Source organism: Meleagris gallopavo, chromosome 5 (genome assembly GCF_905368555.1).
Source record: "Meleagris gallopavo chromosome 5, MGAL_WU_HG_1.1, whole genome shotgun sequence".
Taxonomy (NCBI): domain Eukaryota; kingdom Metazoa; phylum Chordata; class Aves; order Galliformes; family Phasianidae; genus Meleagris; species Meleagris gallopavo.
In genome coordinates, this window is record NC_139408.1 from 4,218,289 (window position 1) to 4,241,299 (window position 23,011).

Here is a 23,011-nt window from a genome sequence, read left to right on the forward strand (position 1 = left end):
CAATAGCTTATGAGCACATCAAATTCTGACAGCAAAATTGAAGTTTTGGAGCAGCATCTTCCACCAAAAATAGCTTTCAGTACTGAAGATCTATTGCACTAAATGAATGCAAGTCACCCAAACCCTCTTATTTTTAAATTATCGATTACAGAAGAACTGATTATTTAATGAAGAGAATATCTCTGAAGTGCTGTCCATAATATGGATGGTCTGGCCATCTCAACCCTCTTCACCAGACCAATCTAGACTTCCTTTTTCAGGTCATACTTAGGAAATGTTGTTCTCGGACTGCATTACTTGGATGTGGAATGTGTTCTAAGATCTCCTTACCATTTGTGGTACTTGCAATTTAGAAGTCCGTTGAAGATTTCTCCTAGGGAGCTAACATGATGCAAGTTGTCCAAAATGATTACAAGAGGCATATCTACAGCATTATTTTCACTATTACACTGGTCTGCTAGGTTGGACAGGTATTGGCGGAGTTCCTGCAACGCGCACATTGAAAACAAAAAACAAACAAAAACAGAGATTTCACCATATGTTTTGAAAAAAAAACAGTTAAATTAGCTAGTGATGTTGCCAAGAAATCTAAAGCAGGAGACTGCTATTTCTTGCACACTTTCCATGAGGAAGCAGAAAAATCTGGTTTTCCTTCTCTTTCTTAGGTTACACTGAACATCCAGAGATATGTAGGAGATAAAGACCTAGAGGGGTTAAGATTCTGTCTTTTCATTTAATTTTTTTTTCTTTTCTCATTTGTGCTGTCCTAATATGACATTTAGAAAACCGAAATACATTTTTCTTCTTCAGGAATGTACTGAAATCTCTATACACCAAGCAAGACAGGCACTTTCACTCCAGCTAGGTTTGTTCTCTGTTCTTGCAACCATGTTTATACCAAAACAAACGAGACCAAATCAATCTGGTATAAAGTACTCCCCAGTAGAGGACAAATTTAGATGCCTTCAGTAAGAATGATGAGCTCAGAATGCTACTGCAGGGTGACTGGGTGTAGCTGAAATGCTCTCACCATCTTTAAAGCACTAACTACACAGCGCGTCTCAAACCAGTGGCCCACAACCACACTCCCAACCATCCCTTTTCCCTGAGCAAGATTTGCCTAAGGCCATCAAACATGTTGCTTTTTTATTATAATTATTTCTTAGCCTAGACATTCACTGAAGGTATATTTGGCAAAACCAAAAGCACATAAAAACAGAGACATGCCTTAGGAGCTCAGGAATGTGTCTGGACAACAATAACTACAGAGACAACATATGCAGATTACCACTGCTGATACCTGTAGCTGCAGGAATTCTGACAGCCTGGAGATGCATTTTATGTTTTTTGAGAAAAATGTTCACTTGCAATAGGGACTTCTTAAGTTGCTAAGAACTTTATGCAGGCGTTTAATGTCCACGGCAACCCTCGGGCCACCGGAAAATCCTAACACCTTTCAGTGTTCAAATACACACCTGGAAGCCTGCTATTTCACACCCATCACCGGGTGAACCGAGATCTGAAACCTTAAATATTGCTCTTTTCACGATAATGGTACTGCACAAGCAGTGATTTCTCTCTGTTCTCACCTTACTGGACTTATGGTCCACGTTGAAGGTTGCAATAATTCCGTCAGCCAGCTCCCTGCCCTCCCGCAGGACCATATACTCAGAGAGCCGGTTTGCTAGGTATGTTTTACCAGTGCCACTGGGGCCAGACAAGATAATCCTCCGGTGTTCCATCAGGAGAGAGACGTAGCGCTGCAGAATGGGCTTTGGGATCAGTGATTCAAACACCAGGCAGTCCAAGCTGTTTTCGCAGACACCTGCAACAGTAAGAGATGAGGAATCTGTAGGAATTCCTATTTTGTATCCAGATTACCTGCATTGTTCTAAGCTTTTTGTTGTTGTTGTTGATCCAACCTGACCAACCAAGTTATTATTTCAGAGGGAAATCCCTTCCCTGCTCTGCTATCTCTCACGACAGGGAACAGGACACGTTCCCTGTTCCTTAGCAGACACTAAAAACGTGCAGAAGTGAGCTGTGAGCTTCACCTGGATTTTCCTTCAGCTTTCCCAGTTTTCAAAGCACTCTGCTGTGTCTCACTGTGTCCTCAGAGGGAAGATTTAGGTTGAATGTCAGGGGGAAGTTCTTTACCAAGTGAGTGGTGAGGTGTTGGAACAGGCTGCCCAGAGAGGCTGTGGATGCCCCATCCCTGGAGGTGTTCAAGGCCAGGTTGGATGGGGCCCTGGGCAACCTGGGCTGGTATTAGATATGAAGGTTGGTGGCCTTGCCTGAAGCAGAGGGGTTGGAACGTGGTGATCCTTGGGATCCCTTCAAGCCATTCTATGATTCTACGAAATTTTGCCATGCAATGATTTCCAGGCTACATCTTTCACACGTGAGCCATCTGTTTTACAGTATTTTGTCATGTGCAGCACACATTCCTCCAGAATTTACCTGTTTACTTTTGAATCACTAAACAAAAAAAAAAGCAGCTATCATCAACTCCCCCTGATTTCCCAAACACTTCTAATTAAACTCCTTCTCTGTCTGCTGATAGCTATCTCTTCTAACATAAAACTCCTACCGATAAGCATTTATGCTATGTCAGCAATCACTTTAGGCAGAATTGGCTCAGACAAAACACACAGTGCTTCAAAATAAACAGAAGAAAGGGAAGTTGGCAGATCAGACAGAGGAATGTTTGCACCTCGATGGTTACATGGAATATTAAATATTTATATAGGCAGCTTTATATCTGAAAGGTGTATGTGAATAACTGGTTGCCCATAAATTGATTAAATACATTCATATCCTATTGAAAAATGTTATCATGTACAAACCTTTAACGTGTGAGTCAAGCCACTGCAAGTTAAGACAAGACTGCAACTTCATAGGTATGGCAGTCCTTGGCAGTATTTCACTTGGAGTTATACTCTCGGACAATGCAACCTACATAAGCAGAGTATTTGGGGCTCTCAGTAAACTCAGATATCTCATGACTTATTTTGTCTCCCTGATTGCTGATTTTTAACACAAGGAAACATTTTTTTGCAACAATACTCAGAAATGGAAACACTTCTGAATGTAAAGTCACACTTCAAAGTTGAGCTGTGGTGGTTGGCAGCATTCACAAGTACTGTGAGCAAGCTGATAGACTGCAGTGATTGGGGATTTTTCCTCTACCCCAAGTCCGTAAGATAGTTTTCGTACAAAAAAGGTCCCTGAGAAATTCAGTGTCACAGGACATTAAATTCTAATCAGCATGACATGATCAATCAAATCGATGAGAATTTTGAAAACAACACATTTTGAAAAAATTGCTTTCAAAGATCCAGGGTTAAGTATATCATGAATTCCAGGTTCTCTCCCTGTTGGCTCTGAAGGAGGGACTATCAAATGAGATGAATCAAGCAAGTTAAACTGTTCTTTTTACTCTGCCTTAAGGAAATACCAAGTAGGTCTGTTACAAAGAGCTGACTGAAATTCTGAGGCTTTATTCATTTCAAAGCATATTTTGCTGCTGAAACAATTATACTGCATTGCTTGTGGTGTGATGTGCTCTGCAGTACAACTTCAGGCACCAATTTAAGGAGTCTGGAGAAAGCTGCTAAGTAGAGTTATTCCTATTGTTACAGACTGAAGATCTACTAATTTTATAGACTCCAAGTGCTGCCTTAATCAAACGAAAACAGAACAGTGAGTAATTAAACGGATGGGAAAAATAAAGACAATAAAAACATTTCTACTCCTCTGAATTTCCTGACACAGTATGCTTCGATAAAACCGTAATTGCTGAGAACTACAACAGACTGATCAAACAGCATTACCTTTGATGGTAACTGAAATAGTATTGTTTTCTCCAACCAGATAGCCACAGGGCAACAGCTCAGGTGTCTCAGCACTATTTGTGCGTTTGATCTCTCCAATGCTGTAACCCAGAACACTGTCTGAATTCAGCCCCAGCTGACTCACTGGATCCACGTGAATGATGTACTCCTACGGTGAAAAAAGAAGGGGAAAATCTACAAGACATTGAAATTTCTGTGCCTAAGGGTCTATGCTGTAATAATAATCACCCTGAGTTAAATACTACTTGATGCTGTCCAAAGCCTGTTGAAAATAACAAGTAAATCCTCAAACATGAAGTATGGAGAATAAGCAAGTAACTGCTATGAAGCTAACATATGAGGAAACTATGGAAAATAAAGTTAGCAGACTTCTCTCAAGTTTATATATCACCTCTTTGTACAACTCAGCACTGCTTGGACATACACCCTACCTCACACCAGGACATACACCTGAGCCTCCATACAGATCTCCTGTTGTGAAATACTGTGCGAATACTAACAGGAGAATGGAAGCAGAGAGCAGATGTTACTTACTGACCTTAAACAACCGTCTAACAACACCATCCAGAACATCCCATTTGGTCTTCCCACTCACTCCAATGCAGCCTATGAGGAAGGTACGAGGCCTTGAATCCTAAATGCAAACAAACATGGATTTAAGTTAACAAATAAATCTTAATGGTGTCAGTCAAGTCTGTTTAAGTTTAAAATCTTGGTGTAGTTATGTTGCTTCTTTACCTCACAGTAAAATCTGAACACCATACAAAATTCTTCTTTCCCCTATAAGTTTCTTACAGTGTTGGAGACTCAAATCTAGGAAATGCTTCAGTGGTACCCAGTGATAAGTTAAAGCCATCTATTAATAAATCCACAAACAAGTCCAAAACCCCTGAGAAGATTACAGCTTATCAAAAAGCATGTAGGAAAATTCCAGGCAGACATTCACAACGTGCGTTTGTCCATGATTTTACAATCTAAAATGTAGCATTTGCAAGATTTATCTGATTTACTTCTAGAAATGCTGCCACGTGCATAGAAATTCAGTGACATTCTTGATTTATCTATAATGTGTGCATTACATTCAGTATATTATAGCTTTTCACTTCTGATTTCTACATCAGATAAAGGAAATAGAATGTACCTCATCTTTTTTACTCCTTCATAGCTGCACTCACTATGAAACATTCACTGAAGAAAAACTATTTCTGTCATAAGGCTCCGAGTTCAGCTAAAATGTCAAGAATCATTTCCACTACTAACAGTGCACTCAGTGGAGACCAAGAGAATTAGCAACACTGTTTTACTCTTAATGTGCTTGGTATTTAATGGAAAGTCAGCTGAGCTGACTTTGTTTCTGCTCATCAAATGTTTGTCCTCTCTTACAAAGGATATCAAATTATTTCATAATTTATGAAACATGCACAAGTGCATACACCTTTTGCACTTTCACAAGTACTCAATGCGAGATCTTAATGTCACTCCTTGGTAAAGATTGGGCAGGACATTCATGCATGAATACTCACATGAAGCGGGCTGCAATTTGACAATATTTGTAAACATATTTAAGATTTTTTACATTACTTGAGAATGAAGAACATCTAAAAGATACCAGATTCAAAATGTGATAAATGTATCAAAGAGGACAACTTGAACCAGTTACTGGATCTAACAAGTTCCTGTGGCCTATCGCTGCTTCTAGCATTTCACTGCAACTTCCACTAGATCATCTCCATTATTAGCTCATATTTTATTTAAGCTTAATAACAAAAAGGCCCAAGAGCTTTGTGCAGCTTTTAACATATCAGTCTTAAACATACACCATCCCAAAGTGCAGATTAGCCTGCTAACTCCCTGAAGCTGAAAAATTGACCTGTTTTTCAGAGATCCTGAAAAGCTTAACTTGTAACATTATCAGCTCCACCACTGATACAAAGCCTAGCAATCCTGGATTACTGACAATGGCTCAGGGCCAGTGCTGATGGTACCAGTGAGAAACTGTAAAATAGAAAGCCACTGCAGATGAATCCCACGAGACAACCTGAACTAGTATTTTTGGTTTTCAGCATTTCTACAGAAGTGAGAGCTCCAGTGCTTTGTCCATCAAAGTGAGAGCTCCAGTGCTTTGTCTATCACTACTTATACTCCAGTAAACTATTTTGTTAAAAGATACATATTTATTTTAAGTTTTCCACTTTTTAAAAGTATTTTTCAACAGAAGCCTCCAAACCAGATAAGAACATAGCACAGAATTCAAAGACAAAGTCACTTATATATCAAAGCTTGAAACAAAATACAACTTACCTCCTTCCATTTCATTTCATCCTGAAAGCTGACAACTATTTTGACATGTCTGCCTCCTTCCTTGCGGGCAGAGCCATCACCAGTGTCATCTAACAGCATGTCTGTGAAGAGAAAACATGAAAAGCTTCATAGCTGTGTCTTAACAATGAAAGCTATTCTGCTTTATGCTAACATTTCTACTGTAGTCGAACACAACATATCTGAGCTTCTCGTGCCTGGAGGTAAAAGATGAGAACCAGGTTCACTGACTTCCATTCTAAATATCAAGATCACTCTTAAAAAGAGATGGTCATTGCAAATTATAGTCAATTACTTTGTATTTTCCTTCCTACAAAATATTCCCCACTCAATGGTTCTGAACACAACTCTCAGCAGCTGAGGTCATAATTGGACAACTCCCGGATAGGGTGTAGCAAACCCATGATGACATTTTAAAAGAAGGCTTTATGCCAGCTCCTGACATATTTCCACACCATAGCTGTTTATAATCTTCATGCTTTCATTTTTCCACAGCTAACCAAACCAAACTTTCCAAGAGCAGGATAAAACCTGCCCACCATCTTTCTCATTAAACTCACCGAGACTAGATGACTCCGTGAGGTTCAAACTGTGTTGAGAGAGACCCACTGAATGCCTTGGAGAGGATGAAATGGAAGCCTGAGACTGAGCCCTGCTACAGCTGCCGTGGTTTTCAGATTTCAGTCGATCATTTTCTGCTTTTAACTTCTCGATTTCACTCTTGAAAAGACAAATCAGTAGTTAGAAGGCATGGTGAAAACACTCTTAAAAAAGAGCTGGATAAGCAACTTCCGTAGATATAGTAGTTTAGTAGGAATGTCATTTTCACATTATTTTAATTTACTCTAATACATTAATGATTTTAATTAGTATAACATCCCTTCCATAAAACTTTTCTAAGTGTTTTAGCAAACACAAATATGTGGGAATTCAATAAGCAGTGAAGTGCAGCTACTTTAAGGCAGATGGCTTGGGAATTTTCTTTAAAAGGCCAATGGAATGGTTTCCCCAGAGCCTTCTAGGGTTGGAACAGATAAGTGCTGCAGTGTTCAGGGAGGGAGAAATCATGAGCTCAAGCTTTTTTTATGAAGGTCTAAAGTTTACCACCATTACAAAACTAAACACAGTTTTTACTGAGCATTCAAAGACTCCACATTTACCTTCCTTCAGATTTTTATTGTGTGGTGGGATGGACAGCTTTTAACACATTGACATATACTGTGATATTTGAGGTGGCCATTTCTTACCTGCATTCTGTTCATTGCCTCCCGAAGCTGGTCAAGCTGATGAGCAGAGCTAAGGGCTTCTAGACGAATGTCAGTCAACTTCATCTCCTTGTCTCTTAGTTCATTGCGTAACTGCATGACTGTTTCAGCTTCACTATCTGTGCATTCAGAAATACTGGGAAAGAACGAAAAGGAGACATGAACTATAACATGTGCTACTTTTTAGGCAATGCTTCACCAGCACTTAGTAATAAAAGAGAAAAAAAACCACCACTTTTTATTCTACAGAGAGTATTTGGGCTCATTTCATTAGTGATACCATAAACCAGATGGTAAATAGGTCATGGAAACATAAGAGACCAACAAAATTTCATTCTTGGTAGTTGCCATGAAAGAACTATCTTAAAGGCAAAATCTAAATAAATGAAGGAGGTGCAGGTGCAGGTAGTAGCAGCAGTTGGCTGAAGATTGATGATTTTACAGAAAGATTTAAAGCCCACCAGGTGTAAGCTTTAAGTGTTTCCTGAAATATTCTGGAGGGCTTTGGAACTCTACACCTATTCAAGCATAATAAATTCCCATTTGCTTTAAAGCACTCATGCTCAAAACATTTTTGGTGGCATTTTAATTCCCTCTTCCCACAAAAAAAAAAAAAAAAAAAAAAAAAATCAAAACAAATCCAGATAAGTAACATTTCAGCACATTCATAAGTGAATCTATACAAAGATGAACTACACAGCTGCATGCTTTGAGGGATGTTTTTCTTACAATGTGTCTCCTTAAATCAGGTTAATGAGAGATGTTTTCTCCACCAGAAAGCTGGTATGCCGAAATACACAGATTTTACTTTTGCTCTATACTTCCCTCAATTCACATATTTACTCTTTTTCTTGTGTTTAGGCTTTCTTTCTGCTTTCTTTTCAAGATGAGATGTATGCATAGTGCATTTTGATTGAGGATGGAAGGGACCATCATTTAATAATTTTCTAGCCTCAGTGTTCTAAAACCCAATTTGCTGTAGTCACCAGAAACTCAACGAGTTTGATTCAAGAGAATGGAGAAGCTTTAAAAAAATTCATGAGGAATTATCTTCTGATACTGACATTTCATTGCTATCATTTGGCTGGAAACTACTGATATTTTCTTTGACCTCTTCATGTGAAAGCAGCAGGCAAAATTTCAAGTCTGCAAACTTGAATGCATTGGAACAGGAATCAGGCTGGAAGTTTTCTATGGCATCTACAAGGCTGCAAGGCTATTTGAAATGTTTTACAATATGGCCTCTTTCTGTATTTGCTTATCCTGCTCAAGTTACTGATAGAAGACATGCAAAATCTGTTTTATAAAGTTCTCTAAGATCATTGTAAATGTAAGTTTAGACTCAAACAGCACAGGGTGGCCATTTTAAACTTTATTTCATAGGTGGCCCAAATGAACCATCAAGAATGCCTTGACCTTCCTGTGAGTGTAAACTTAGCTAAGCAATAGAAAAGAAGTCCAGACTTTAAAATCAACATTTCATTCACATACAAACACAGACAGGAGAGCATGGTTTGGTGTTATTGATGAGCCTATGTAAATATCTTGCTACCAACAAAAGGAGCAAATCTCTGTCTCCTCTACTTGCCAGCACCTGGCTGTGCTGTTGTCATGCCCCTGTGCTTACACCAGCTCTCATGCTCAACTGTGTCTGATACTCCACTGAGCTGATCCAACTGAGCAACCTGGGGAAAAACTGTTCACATTTCCATTAAATTACTTTTCACATAATTTAGCTTGTTCTAATAGCTTAGTGGAATTGTTTGATGAGCGGCAGAACCAGTGTAAGGGAAGGAACAGGCAGAGAAGGATGTGGGGGTTTCTGTCCAACAGAAACAAGCTGTTAAGAGTTCAGCCGTAGCAGCAAACTGTGCAATTTGATCTTCAGGAAGTTCTTACCTTTATTTGAATTTGTCGGTTTAACTGGGGACTCCATCACTGCAGATTATTATAAAATGTGTTATCTTTAGCCAAGAGAGAAAACAAAATCCCAGACTTGGCCTGGTTGTATCATTAGCAGCCAGAGATCCAATTAGCTCTGCACTCCAAGGTCATCCTTGCTATAAACACTATTCATACTCAGTATGTTTTGCAAAGGAAGCTCCCCAGTGAAATATCCCACAGTAAAGATGCAGTGATTTTTAGCTTCCTGGATGCTAATGCAAAGGTATGAAGTTGGAAGTCAGCTTACATGTCTTTAAATCCCCGAATATAGAAATTAAACTCTTCTATCTTTCCCTGTGCCCCTTAGGGTACAGAACAGTTGAAATGTTTGCTCTTTGCTCATTGTTTTGCCATTATGACATGGTTAAGGGCTTTATCAAATCCACTTATCCAAACACAGCCCCTTCTCTGGGAGATAAAGCAAGTATTGCTCAGGAGTAGGGCCAACCAGTAGGACCACATCAGCACACATGTACAAGACTACCCTGCTTGACCCGCTATAGCTTCTACTGTGGTCTGGTTTTAGCAGTGCATGTAACCAAAAAGCTGTCAAAATCTTGTAGTCCTTTTACAGATTTGTAGATTCTCATTCAGAGGAATCAACAGGATGATATGTTTTAAATTATACTTTGCCATTGTTTGTTTCTAGAAAGCAGCCTAGAGATGTCCCATAGAACTAGCATATAAACGTTGGACCTATCAAAAGCATGATTTTTCTCTTTTCCTCTGTGTACTAAGATGCTTTCCACCCATTTTTCCACTTTAAAAAAAAAAAAAAAAAATCCACTCACAGAGAATTGGAATGAGAAGCTCTCAGCAATGGTGTAGAAACAGTAGAATTATGGTGTGGTAGCTTTGGCGATGAAGGCAGTGAAGAATCTGTCATCTCCTCAATATCTGAATGAGAAGATGCTGACTTGGGAGATTTCTTTTTACCAAAAGCTTGCTTGAAGGAGCTGCGTAACTGAAAAACAAGACCACAGCAGAAGGGACACCATGAAGAACGCATCCATACAAAAAGCCACAGAGTAAAACTCTAACATGCAAATATTCCAAACAATAAAGCCATACTCACAGATTTTAACAGAGCTAAAAGGAAATCAAAAAGCTTTTTTCCTTAACTACTTTATGAGATTAATGAGGTCAATAGGGCTGGACATCAGTGCTTCCTATTTTTAATTTTTTACAGCAAATTATGTTCAGTGAAATGAGCAACGGTGTAACAACTTGCAGCTATAATATAATGTGGCTCAGACAAGGTTAATGATGCTGAAATGGTTAGTCATGTAAATGGATGGGTTAGCTTTGTTTCTCAAAGTTTAAAGTAGGTCTTCCTTACCTCATTGACCTGCCGGAAGAAGCACAAGCAAGAGGAAGTGGGGGGAAGGAAAAAAACAAGTTTTAACAGAGAAAGCCTGTAATAAGGAAAGCTTTGGATTTCTAAGACAAACATGACCAATAATCAATACAGTACAAGAGTCACTTTAAAACTGGAACCCTGTATTTTCTAAGAACAGGTTCTTCAAATAACATACAGTCATTTTTGCATTACTTGAAGAAGATATTAGATCCAGGCCTCTTTAACTACTTCAGCTGTATTTTCTCCTTGGCTCACATGGAACATTCTAGCTAACAATCACTTTCATATTTTGCTTTTCCTTTCAGGAACAGGTATTTCACCAAGTGAAAATATTGAAAATACCAAATCTTTTCTAGACACCTGCAATTAATTTTTTTTTTTGGAATGTGGCTACCATTTACCAAACAATATAAACAATTCATCTAAAGCTATCTCAAAATTACATGTTGTAAACAGTGTTGCTAAACATAAGATGAAAGTTATTTTTACATTAGACAAAGACTAGTGAGAAATGCTGAAAATCTCGTTTCAGCCCTGAGTGGACAGCCATGCTGTTTCCATATGTAATAAAAGGTTCTTGGTAGAGAACAACATCAATGTTTGTGAAATTAACTAAGTGCAAGGCAGACTGCTATTTTTTGGTTTAACTTCCAATCTTCATTTTACACCAATGTACTCACATTTAACACAATAAAAACACTGTCCTGTCTTCTTCATAATGTTTCCTTAAACTTCTGTAAATAGTTGTGTGTTAAATGAGAAGTGTAGGCTGATGTAAAGACCTACTACATTACAGTGACAAAGAATAGAAACTAAAGTAAAAATTTCAGAAGTTTCTACCTTATCTAAGGCTTAATGGTTACAGAAGGCTTGTCACAAAAGCTAAAAGAGTTGCCAACAGTTTGAAGATACAGCAATTTACCCCTTCTATAATTAATGCATAACCCTGCACAAGGAGATGACATTGATTCTGTTTAACCAGAGCTTTTAGGAGGAGGGCAGCAATACTACAGTTACGGAGGAGCTAGCAAGATATTCAAATGAAAGAATTGCGATAAAACAGAAATAAAAACAAAAGCCTGCTCAAGAAGTACTTTTTTCTTTAAGTACAAGAAGTTTCATAAATATTTCCAAGGGGATACTGTACAAATATATATCAAGACTTTCCCAGCTCAAGTCACATTTTGTAGCTCTAAGGAAAAGATCCAAAGATCCCCAAAGATTCAGGGAGATCTAAATTCAGTGGGAGGGAAGGGATGGAATGATTCACTGGCTACAGTATGGGATCTAGGGACTTTAGTCCAAACTACATTCAGACTAGGTCGCTAAGGCAGTTGTGATCTAATTCAAAATGGAGCTTAATATATTGTACCTTTCCTCCAGTACATGGTACCTTGTACACAGTACAAGATGAGCAAAGAAGGAAAAATGGGAAATGAAAGGTAAGTAATGCAAAATCCTGAATAACGTATGTTTATCACAGTAATTTCTTAAAATTTGTTGTTTTTTGTTTTTTTTTGTGTGTGTAGAACTCCACACTAGCATTCCAGATTGAGCTCTTAAAGTGTCTAACGTTTACTTAAAAGAAGAAAGCCCTATAAGGCAAAAAGAAAAAACATAACAATCTCTCATTGTGGACTTGTTCAATTTTAATGACAAATGTGGAGCTTTCCCTGAGGGGTTGGACCCTATACTACTTTTAGCCAGACTGATTTTTGACAGCTCTTTCTACTTTAGGACCGGCCTTTTGGCTGTTAACATAAAATTCAATCCTACACAAAGTCAACACAAGCATATACATCACTTACAACTCAATTAAGTCTTCCAAAGGGTATTTACGCAGGATTTAAACAGCACCTAGTTCTTGTGCTGACCTGCTGCATGTGGGGAGGGAGGAGCTGAGCAGCTAGATTTCACCATGCATGTTCTGACAGTTCTATATAAACCACACACGATCCATTAGCATACACTCACCCAGTTCTTCCTCTTCTTTTTCTTTGAATCACTCTCTATGTTGCTTCCCACGCTGGAATGGCTGGTAGCACTGTTAATGCTGGAGACACTATCTGAGGAGTGCTGCCTTCGGATCCGCAGGTCTGTGGGTTGAGCAGCTCCAGTTCCTGCACATCAACGAAGGATGTATTCAATATGACATTCTGTATTAATCATTTAATCTCAAGTGAAGAGTTTGAAAGGAAAAAAAGCACTTCAGTAATCACCAACCCCAGCTGAGGTTCTGTTTATTTCAATGCAGTGCTCCTCATGCTTATTTCTCATGAAGAGATTAAGATCCCAGACCCAAACCACTCAAACATCTCCTTCAGCATTTCATCCCAGTGTAAATGATTGGGATAAGTAACAGAAGTCAGATACAACAAGACTGCATTCAAACTTCATACTGGAGATTACAGAAAACACTGAAGAAAATAAAGTCAAGTGTTTGACTGTTCCGAAATGGGGTTCTTTGGTGTTTCACATGAGCTCACATTGGGTGAGTTACTGAACACTTACAGTAAATTCAGTGAGCTCACACTCAAATTCTAACACCTTCAATTATTTCTGTAGAATTTACCACACTATTTACACAGATATCCGTTCCAAATTCCCACACTATATAAAATCTAGTAACTATATAAAATCAAGTAAACTGGAGTGATGGTCATGAGACACACATGAGATCTTTAACAGGTAGAGCCGCATCAGATATTACCAAAATACTCAAATCCCACAAGTACTGCACAGTCATGAAACGCAGTGCTTGCTTCTCACCTTTGCAGCTGAGCTCAGGTGTGTTGATGACTCCATTAATTGCAGCCTGGGCAGCAGCATTTTGCTTCTTCAGTAGTTCAATAGTCTTTCTTAGCTCATTCAGTTCAGAGTCCTTAGAAAAGGAAACAGTGGTGATATGTCAGAAAATGCAGATGGTACCTAGGTGCACCAGCTTTCAGTCCAAGCACTGGGATTTGACAGAATTTTTGTAATATATATGTCCAAGGAAAGAAAAATGAAGTTTGGTATACACCTGGGGAAGCATATCCTCAAGAGGACGCAACATAGCTTTGTTATTTTAATACAAAAGATATACATGCTCTGTAATAGAGGAATAATGTATATCCACATACACTGTCCAAGAAAACACTCTGCACTTCTTTTGGACACAAGTGCGAATGCACAGGGAAGAAATGTATTCAATCTGCAAAGCCTTTGGCACTATCTCCCATTGTATTCTCCTGGAGAAGCTGGCAGTCCATGGCTTGGACAGGTACATGCTTTGCTGGGTAAAAAACTGGCTGGAGGGCCAGGCCCAGAGAGTGGAGTGAACAGAGTTTAGATGTTGTACACAGGGACATGGTTTACTGGGAAATACTAGTGGTAGGTGGACAGTTGGACTGGATGATCTTGGAGGTCCTTTCCCACCTTGGTTACTCTATGATTCTATGATTCTACTTCTACACTTGCCTTTTGTTCAGCAGTCATGGTGAGGCTCTGCAGTCTGATCGTCATGTTTCCCAGACTCTGCTCAAATGCTGCCACAAGGTGGGCCTGAAAATTAAATGACACAGAAGCACTTGGTTCTCTCCCAGACAATATTTGTGCAGGTATTTGAACACATCACCTACTGCATTTCACTGTTTGTCGTATCGATGATACAGAGAAAATAGCAGTGAGTCAAAGGGCTTGAGTATGCATTGTGGAAACATCTCCCAGGATATACCAGGAGGTTTTAAGAGATATTTTAGGGAATGTGCCTCATCACCTGGATATATTCCTGATACCAAACAGGCATGGAAGGCCCTCCTTGGTTGTTGAGCTGCATCTCAAAGCTACTGCAAGCAATAACATGAAGGACCTCCTATCATAAAAGGCAGGGAGTAAAAAAGATAGAACAACCCATGGTTCGAAACATCTCTTGCTGTTAATTTTTCAACTCAGGCTTTTTCAACTCTGACTTTTCACGTGTGCTGTTATATTAGCTTAAACAGTAGCCTGTATAAGGCTACTTACGGATAGCCTGCATGTACCCTCAGAGTTGATGCAACTCTTACCACAGAGTATATTACAAGAAGTTTAAACCTTTTTCCCAGAGAGTACAAAAACCAAACCAAAACAAACAAACAAACAAAAACAGCTAACCCAAAAAAACACTAACACATAATTTTTAGGAGAATAACCTAAAAAGTTTTCAAAATACAGCAATAAATAGAATATAAACCAAGTTCTACAATATAAGCTGAGTTCTACAACGGCAGATCAGGCATTTCCTCCTATTAGATTAACTTGTCACTAGTGAGTGCCCAGTCCGTCAATATTTTCCCCATGCATTCAGAATTTATACAATAGAAAACCAGAACTGGAATTTAAAACAGAAAATTAAAGGTTAGAGAATACACTGGCTTCAGAGAATTTTCAGGATTCTCTTCAATGCTACTAATTTTTAATTAAAAAGTGAAGATTTGAATCATCTGTACTAAACCAAATATAAAGAACTCCAAAAATCTGCAGGAAGATGCTGTAAGAAGCTCCAGAGACCAAGGATATGGCTGGTTGTTATTTAACTCTTCTGAAGCAGCAAAGCATTGACACTAATGTTAGTTCAAGAATCATGTTACAGAGGTGAAATACAGTGAAAGAATGTAAATCATGAGATGCTTTAATTAAAGGCGTTAAAAGGGAAATTAAGTGTGCTTTTGGGGTGAAACAGGTAAAGCTGGAAGATGCACAATCTTCATTTTCTCCTAATAAATTATGAAGTATTTGCAGATAAACAAGGCAACTGAGTGCTGCTGAAGGACAGAAAATTGCCTATTTTTGCTGCCAGATGTTGGTAGCAATATATAAAACTTCCATTGTCTTGAATTGTAATTAGCTCTAAAAGTTTCCTAAAATGTTTTCAGTTTTAATATCTGCAAAAGCAAAAAACAAAAAACAAAGGAAAAGTATTTTTCAAAAACAGTTCTAAATCACATCATAAAAATGCCATCACACACTGATATGCTAACTTAAGTTTCCAAGAAAACCAGACTAGAGATAGCTATGACACTGCTGATAAGCAAACAGATCAGATATCTGAAAATGCTGCTAACACTAGGAGATAGCAGGCTTCACACAAAACAGCAGTGGACTATTTCAAGTCAAGGACACTGATATTTCTATATTAAGGCTTTCTACATTAGTTATCAAGCTCTATCTCTAAATATTCACCATATTAAAATCATGAAATGCATGAAAATCAGTTCTTTTAGGTTTCTAAGTTGCATGTTTACTAGAAAACACAGGAAGTTAGTTAAAATTGTAATCCTCTTCTATATAACCTATCTAACAGGTCATGCCTACTAGTGAGAGCCCAGTTCAAGTCAATCACTTTTTCCCTTATAAAGGAGAGCCAATAATTAATCTGCAAAACTAACTCTACTAGTGTCATTCTTAAAACAAAGAGATCTGTTAAGATGGAAAGATGCTGGAAGTTTTGGAGGCAGAGAGGCTCACGGTGCTGTGCTGCAGAATAGAGACAGCACTGCTGAGCTCTTGCAGCTAGTCTGCAAGCTGCTCCATCAGCTGATGCTCGGCAGCTGACTCAGTGGTCTCTCCAATACCTGGGGGCACCTGACTTGCCACAAAGGTTCAAACTGCTGAATATTATCCAGAACTTCCTGGTGCTTGGCCAGTTCCCATGGCAGCGGGGTTGGAGCTCAATGATCTTCAAGGTCCCTTTCAACCTAAGCCACTCTATGATTCTATTATGTGATTCTATGAATTACCCTCTGTTCTTTTCACATGAAGCACTGAGAACCCAGTGTTAACTGTATGAGGAATTGAAAATGACTGAGAAGTAAAAGAAAGGAGGAGTAGACTGAGAAGATGGAAAGCTTGATAAATGGGAACTACGTTTCTAGTGCCATGGTAAGGCATTATTACTATTATATACACATATATGCACACGTTGAAATAACTGAACATAGGCATAGCTCAATGTACGTCTCATTAGCCACAATATTCTACAATTACCACAACAAATATTTCATTTTTCAATTCAAAATCTACCTAAAACAAAAAAACTGTGTCAAATCTTTCCAAGCAGAAATGGACATTGCCTCAACTAGATATATATATGGCACAGCCCTGCACAGAGCCATACCAGACTTCATCATCAGCACACAGCTGACTTACCCTAAATAATAGCTCTCACATTCACACTGCAAACAAATACGAACAGTACAATAACACACGGATGTGCATCTCTCATTCCCATCAGCCCCTATGAAAATAAGCAGAGCTGAGGCTGTGAGAAAATAGCAAGAAGCAAGCTGAACTATTACTACATGTGTTTGAAAACGTAAACATTTATTTAAAAAGCAGACTGCAAAGTTTCTGTTGGGAGGGCAGAGAATGGTGGGGGGCTGTGTCAAATGCTGATACTCGTCAAAATGTTGCAAGGTTTTAAAAAAAAAAAAGAGAGAAAGCAAACAGGATTACATGGATTAACAAACAGCACATGTAAGGGAATCTTGCCAAGTTTAGTATTCAAAGAGCTGATGGACACCAATGTCCTCTTCAGTAGCATGTGCTCTTACTCGTTTATCTATTCCCACAACCAAAGATGTCAGTATGATCCAAGCTGATGACTGTTCATCTGCAGCTTGTTTACCCTAGTACTCCTTATTTTTGTAGCAAGCTTCTGTTTTTCAGATTACTTCTATCTGTGACTCCAGAATAGAACACACAAATAAACTTGCTCAGGGTCATGCACATCATTGCCTCAACACTTCCTGGCTTCAACTCTTTTTTTCTCCAAGTGTAAACACCAAATTCCAGAGGTATTGCCTACACTGACAAAAATCAGGTATGTTCACTCTTCGGGCAACTGTAAATTAATTCTCACAGCTCCTTATGCCACTGTTACCTATGATTCCATTTATGGAATAAGGAAACATAATGCTTTGCAAGATGGGTTTCTATCAATTTTTATTCCTACCGGTTTCAGCCATCATTTGTGTCTCATCCCACTCAAATATCAAAACAAGACACTACTTACAAAATAACAAACAAAAGAGTCAGTCTTCAACGACTCTCTCAATATCTGAAGATGCTGTTTTTGTCACACTTTTAAAGCAAAGCAAACATTGTAATTCAGTATATAAAGGAAGGCATAAGGTAACTCAGTAGGACTGAGCACGTTATTTTTCATAAAGTCCCACATATGCATGCAGTTATTTTTTTAAAATACATAGGTAATACAAACTGAATATTATACACATTTATTTTGTTCTGTTTTTGTTGTTTGTTTTTTCTTACTTACAAAAACTGCAGTGGTAATTGGTGCATTAAATGCATCTGTTGTTAAGAGTTTATTCTTTGAGTTGTACTCACATTTGCAGTCAGCTGAGTTGTCAGAGCTGATACTTTCTCTTGGGATGCATCCAACTCTCTTCGTAGCTTGCGAATCTGTATATTTTAAGAGATTTCTTTACTGCACTGTGATATGGAGCAGTAGAACAGTAAGACAGAAAATGAGATGTCTTGACAGAATATTTATGCCTGTCAAACACAAACTGCTCTTACCTCTGACTGGCACTTCTCTTCAGGCTATAAAACAAGACCAAAGGAAAATATATAAGGACATTACAATGGAACCAGTACAACAATCTTAACTATTATTATCATTATTATTAATATGATTTTCAAAAACTCAAGTGCTAATTTCTTATTTAGGATTTCCACATCCATACTCCATCTTAGATTATTTGCTCGGGATAAAGAAAGCAGGCTGCTTGTACAGCACTTCCTCCTACACGAAGGAATTTGTCTCCACTTCCTGATTTGTAAGCCAGCACACCGTTGAGTCTGAGTCATGAAAAGCTGAAGTCCTGGCTCAGTGCAAAAGGAATTCCATGAGGTTCAGAAGAGACAGGACTGTCACTGGCCATGGGAGATCCTTGGCAACTCCCTAACTCGCACGCTCAGCTCTCCATGGGATGGTGGTCATGCTTTTGCATTCCACAGCGATCTGAAGAAAATTACTACCACTTGGTGCTGTCTAGGCACTGTGGTGATGAAAAATTGAAGACACACAACTAGTTATCTGAGTATGTAAAGTGGATGTATTGACCATCCATTGTGGTCTGCATGACAAAATTTTGGCTACTGTGGCTTGTTTCTAACCAAAGCTATCAGCAAGGAGGAGGACACAGTAAAAAGTCACACACTCCACTACTCTTACGTAAACTTGTCCAGTACCAGCCACTGTGAAAATTATATTTGTCAAACCACACTATTAAGAACCACTTGGGCTACGACAGAAAGCACATGAACCAGAAACGTAAGCAGTAGCTGCTGACTACTTTCCTTGCGGCTCTTGTGGCTACAAGGAAAGGTCTGTTTTCCATCCTTCCAATCCATTATCTGTTTTGGCTCCACACAGACCTTGCTTGAGGCAAGGTTCATAAGGGAAGGCAATATTTTGAAATGATTATCAAGGCCTTAAGGCCACGTTACACGTGTTCTCTGCTTATCAGTGAAACAGATACAAGAAATAACACTATGCTGGCTGGATGACTTCATGAACAGTTATGCATGGTCTTCCAAGAGCAAGCCCTTCCATGTTCTCACCAGGTGTCACTTTGGCTTGTTTCAGCTGTGGAAATGTGCTAACTGTGGAGTTGCATCATACTTGCATAATGATTTGAAACGAAAGATTCTGTTCAATGTACATATATTTCCAAAGTAATTATCTATCATTCATTTCTTTAAAAGAATCCAGTTTTTAGAAACCTCTTAAATTGTAATTGTAGTATGCTAGGAATGCACGACCCAGCTTTGATCTATCTTGCTTGGATACCAAGGGCACCGAACCACTCTTTGAAACTTCTTCAGCAGTAAAATACAAAGCTAGAATGACTTGAAGCACTCAAGTTTGAATTAAGTTCAAGGCTCCTTAATTCTGCTGAGGTCTTTAGCAGCAAAATCTATTGAGCAAAGTTGTAAAACACTGACTCAAACAGTGAACTGCTGCTTTTACACCATTACCATCTCTGTTTAATGAGGATGCTGCTAAATATCTACAGGCATCTTTATGAAGACCAGCATTTCTCTCACAGCTAGCATTCCTTCTCCTTGGATGGCAAAAGTAACAGGTACAAAAAGACTAATTATTCACCAGTTGTGATTAATAAAGAAAAACAATTCATTCTATTATACTCACTGTCGAATAAATAGATGATGTACTGGACACCAAAGAGAGAGAAGAACCATGCACTGGAGGAAAGAAAATAAACAAACTGAATACAGTGACCACACGGTGGCTGCCACAGATCATCTATTACCAGCTATTTGCCTACAGAGGAAATACTCCCATTGTTACCCATCATAAACTTAATTGCATTATTGCACAAGGTTCAGCTGGAAGAAGAGACGGCCAGGTAACATAATCCATAAACTCCAATTTGGTAAAGCTGTTTTAACAATTGAATACTGCAAGTTTTCTTGGAGAAAGAGTTGCCATTGCCAAGATTAAAAAGAAAAGTTTCAATGGAGATTTATTTAGAAAGAAGTATTTCTCTCGACAGCCTCATCTTAAGACTCAGGAGAAAGAGACAACTGCAAAACAGGAGAGATTACAGAAGTAAGCCTTCTGAAGCCTAACTGCTTCATCTTTGGTATTACTGAGACTGGGGGGAGGCTGTTTTCTTTAAGCAGTCCAAACACAGAGCAGGATGGAGATGGTCTGAGAGGAACATGATGCCCAGCTCCAGGATGCAAGCATGTGTTCCAGAAGATCTGGAGCACTTCCATCAGAGATCACTACAATGGGATGTCAGCACTGTCTTCTGAAACAGCTCTGTCTGTTTGTGATCTGAACACTTCTTTTTGAGTATACTGTTCAGAACAACTACCTGAAGCTATTATCTGAGCTACTGGAACATGCACAATTACCTTTCTTTTCTTATTTTTAGAAACAAAATACTGAAACCTTCATTCAAACTTCAGATAACCTCACACCAATCAGAAAAAATCTCTTTTTCTTTCATCTAAATACTCCAGAAAAAAACACCAATCAACCAACCAAATAACAAACAAACAAAAAAAAACTGAGCAAAGCTCCCATTGTGCTCTAATTACCTACTGAAATTCTACTACACTCAAAATAAATGGGTTCTGTTTTCACACTGACATTACATCCTAAGGCGAGGCTGGAAAGAGAAGTGAACAAAGTCTAAGTTGGCTTCTAGAAGAATTTAAGACAATTAAAAGAAAAAACACATAATAATGCAAAAAAAAAAAAATCATATCCATTTGCTCTTTCTGGTTAATAATGTTTTCAATTAAAATGACCTTTACAGTGAGATGTTAAAGACTGCACTGCAGTAAGAACATAAGAATAACCAGAACGAGTCAAGCCCAAGGTCTGCCTAATCACATGTTGCATCTCTGGCCACGACTACAGCAAATATTCAGGGAAAGAAATGCAACAAGGCAGATTCTTGCTGATTTTTCACCAGGTACACCTTTGCATCTTCTAGGAATCAGCAGAGATGAAAATTCCTGAGATGGAAGCTGCATTCAGGCCATTATTTTTCATAGTCACTATGATCCACCATTAAGTTCCTCAATTTCCTCGAATTCACTGACACATTTTGTCTGTAATAAAAACTTCTGCTTTGGTTTAGAAATACATTTTGCAGTTGTATTAGAACTGCTGCTGAATCGGTCAAAATGTTCCTTGAGTGCCTCCAGACCTCGATAGTATAAGAAATAATGGATAACCATCCTCTTTGTAATACACTGAATTATATGTTATCATCTCTTCAGTCATCATTTTCCAAGAGGAAAATTTCTCACCTGGTCTATATAAAAGATATACTCAAGGAAGTTTCTCTACCAACTGCCCAGGCTAGAGGAGGATCTCCTTAAAATGGAATGGGAGACACAAATTTTTAAATTCACGTTGCCTGGGAATATTAAGATTGCATTGGGTCTTTGAGGAAAGAAACAGTGAAAAAAGGGAGAGAACGTACAGCTCTGCAAATCACACTTCTACCCTGTAAAACTGCAACATTTGAACATGCAAATATGTCTAGTGTCAAGGGCAACCACGGAATTAATACTTTTGTTCAATTTCATGGAAAAGTTTCTGCAGATGGCTACTTCAAGGCTATTTAGTTAGGAATCTGAAGGCAGCTATGCTCTTCACAAGATTCCTGTTTGCTGCAGTTAACCTGCATCTGCATGCAGATTACAAACCCAGATTGTTTTGGAACTATTATTTGAAAACTCTATAAATGCATAGGTAAGCATGTCGTATTTTTTAATGTTAAAAAAAAACAGCCCAGTCACGATCAACTGCCCCCAAAGCAAAAAGAACAGCAGATATCTCAGTCAGTAGCACAAAAACGAATAAACATTTATATCCCAACAACAATGGATTTAATTCCTCTCTCTCTTGGAGGATGAAACAACAGTGTAAAGCCAGCAGCAACACAGCTCCTGGTGAGGACGCACTGCCAGGGAAGTGCAGAAATGGGAGAACCATGAGACTGTTCTGGCTGTGCTTGCTCACCAAATTTCTGGATAGTTTGGAGGTTGTTCCTCCTGCCATCTCCCCAGTCTTGAGACCCTTCCGACCAAAAGAACCTTCTCTTTAGTAAGAGAACCGTTCATCCCAGAAGAGAATTCAGTTGACTAAATATCAGGCAGTATTTGACCCTCTTCGATTATCTATCTTTCTGAGAATGTTGCACAAACAAAGGTCAATTCCTGCAGCGACACAGGCTGAGCCCTACAGGGGTTATTCTTCTCATTTTCAACCCCTAATGAAGATCCTCAGCCATCGGCTTCTCAAATACAATTGAAAGTAATGGAGTTACAATTTGGCTGAATACAGTAATGAATTAGCCCTGAATCTGTCTGAAGCCATATCCAATACACATTTTCCATCCCTTCCAATGGCAGAAAACAGATGGAATAACCAGCATCCACAGGAAGGCACCTGGTGGCTCTAAGAGGCTCCTACTAGCATTTAAGCATGGCTTGGATGCTCTAGTGCATGACAACCACAGGGCACTGGCATACACACTGCCAAAAGCACAAAGCTTTAGCAGTGGAAGCAAGCCAGAAAAGACTTGTATGAGCTGTATTGGTAAAGTACCTGTTACCAACCAAATTCCCAATCCTTACCAGAAAAGAAATTTAAGACTGGAAAAGCTAATCCTGTCAGCTTCCTATGACTTCTCAAAGTCATAGGCTGGTGATGTTTTGTGACATGCAGCCATGTA

The 23,011-nt window shown here is 38.7% G+C and overlaps 1 protein-coding gene across 1 annotated transcript in view; it reads right to left on the bottom strand.

Annotated features, from left to right (window-relative positions):
• Window positions 1–23,011, bottom strand: part of NAV2 (neuron navigator 2) — a 184,280-nt gene that overhangs the window by 10,355 nt on the left and 150,914 nt on the right. Inside the window, 14 exon segments of the mRNA XM_010710727.4 lie at window positions 331–485; window positions 1,590–1,825; window positions 3,834–4,002; window positions 4,393–4,488; window positions 6,156–6,256; window positions 6,734–6,893; window positions 7,421–7,574; window positions 10,174–10,346; window positions 12,717–12,862; window positions 13,512–13,623; window positions 14,202–14,285; window positions 18,111–18,185; window positions 18,303–18,326; window positions 19,942–19,994. Coding sequence (XP_010709029.2) covers window positions 331–485; window positions 1,590–1,825; window positions 3,834–4,002; window positions 4,393–4,488; window positions 6,156–6,256; window positions 6,734–6,893; window positions 7,421–7,574; window positions 10,174–10,346; window positions 12,717–12,862; window positions 13,512–13,623; window positions 14,202–14,285; window positions 18,111–18,185; window positions 18,303–18,326; window positions 19,942–19,994 — 1,738 coding nt within the window.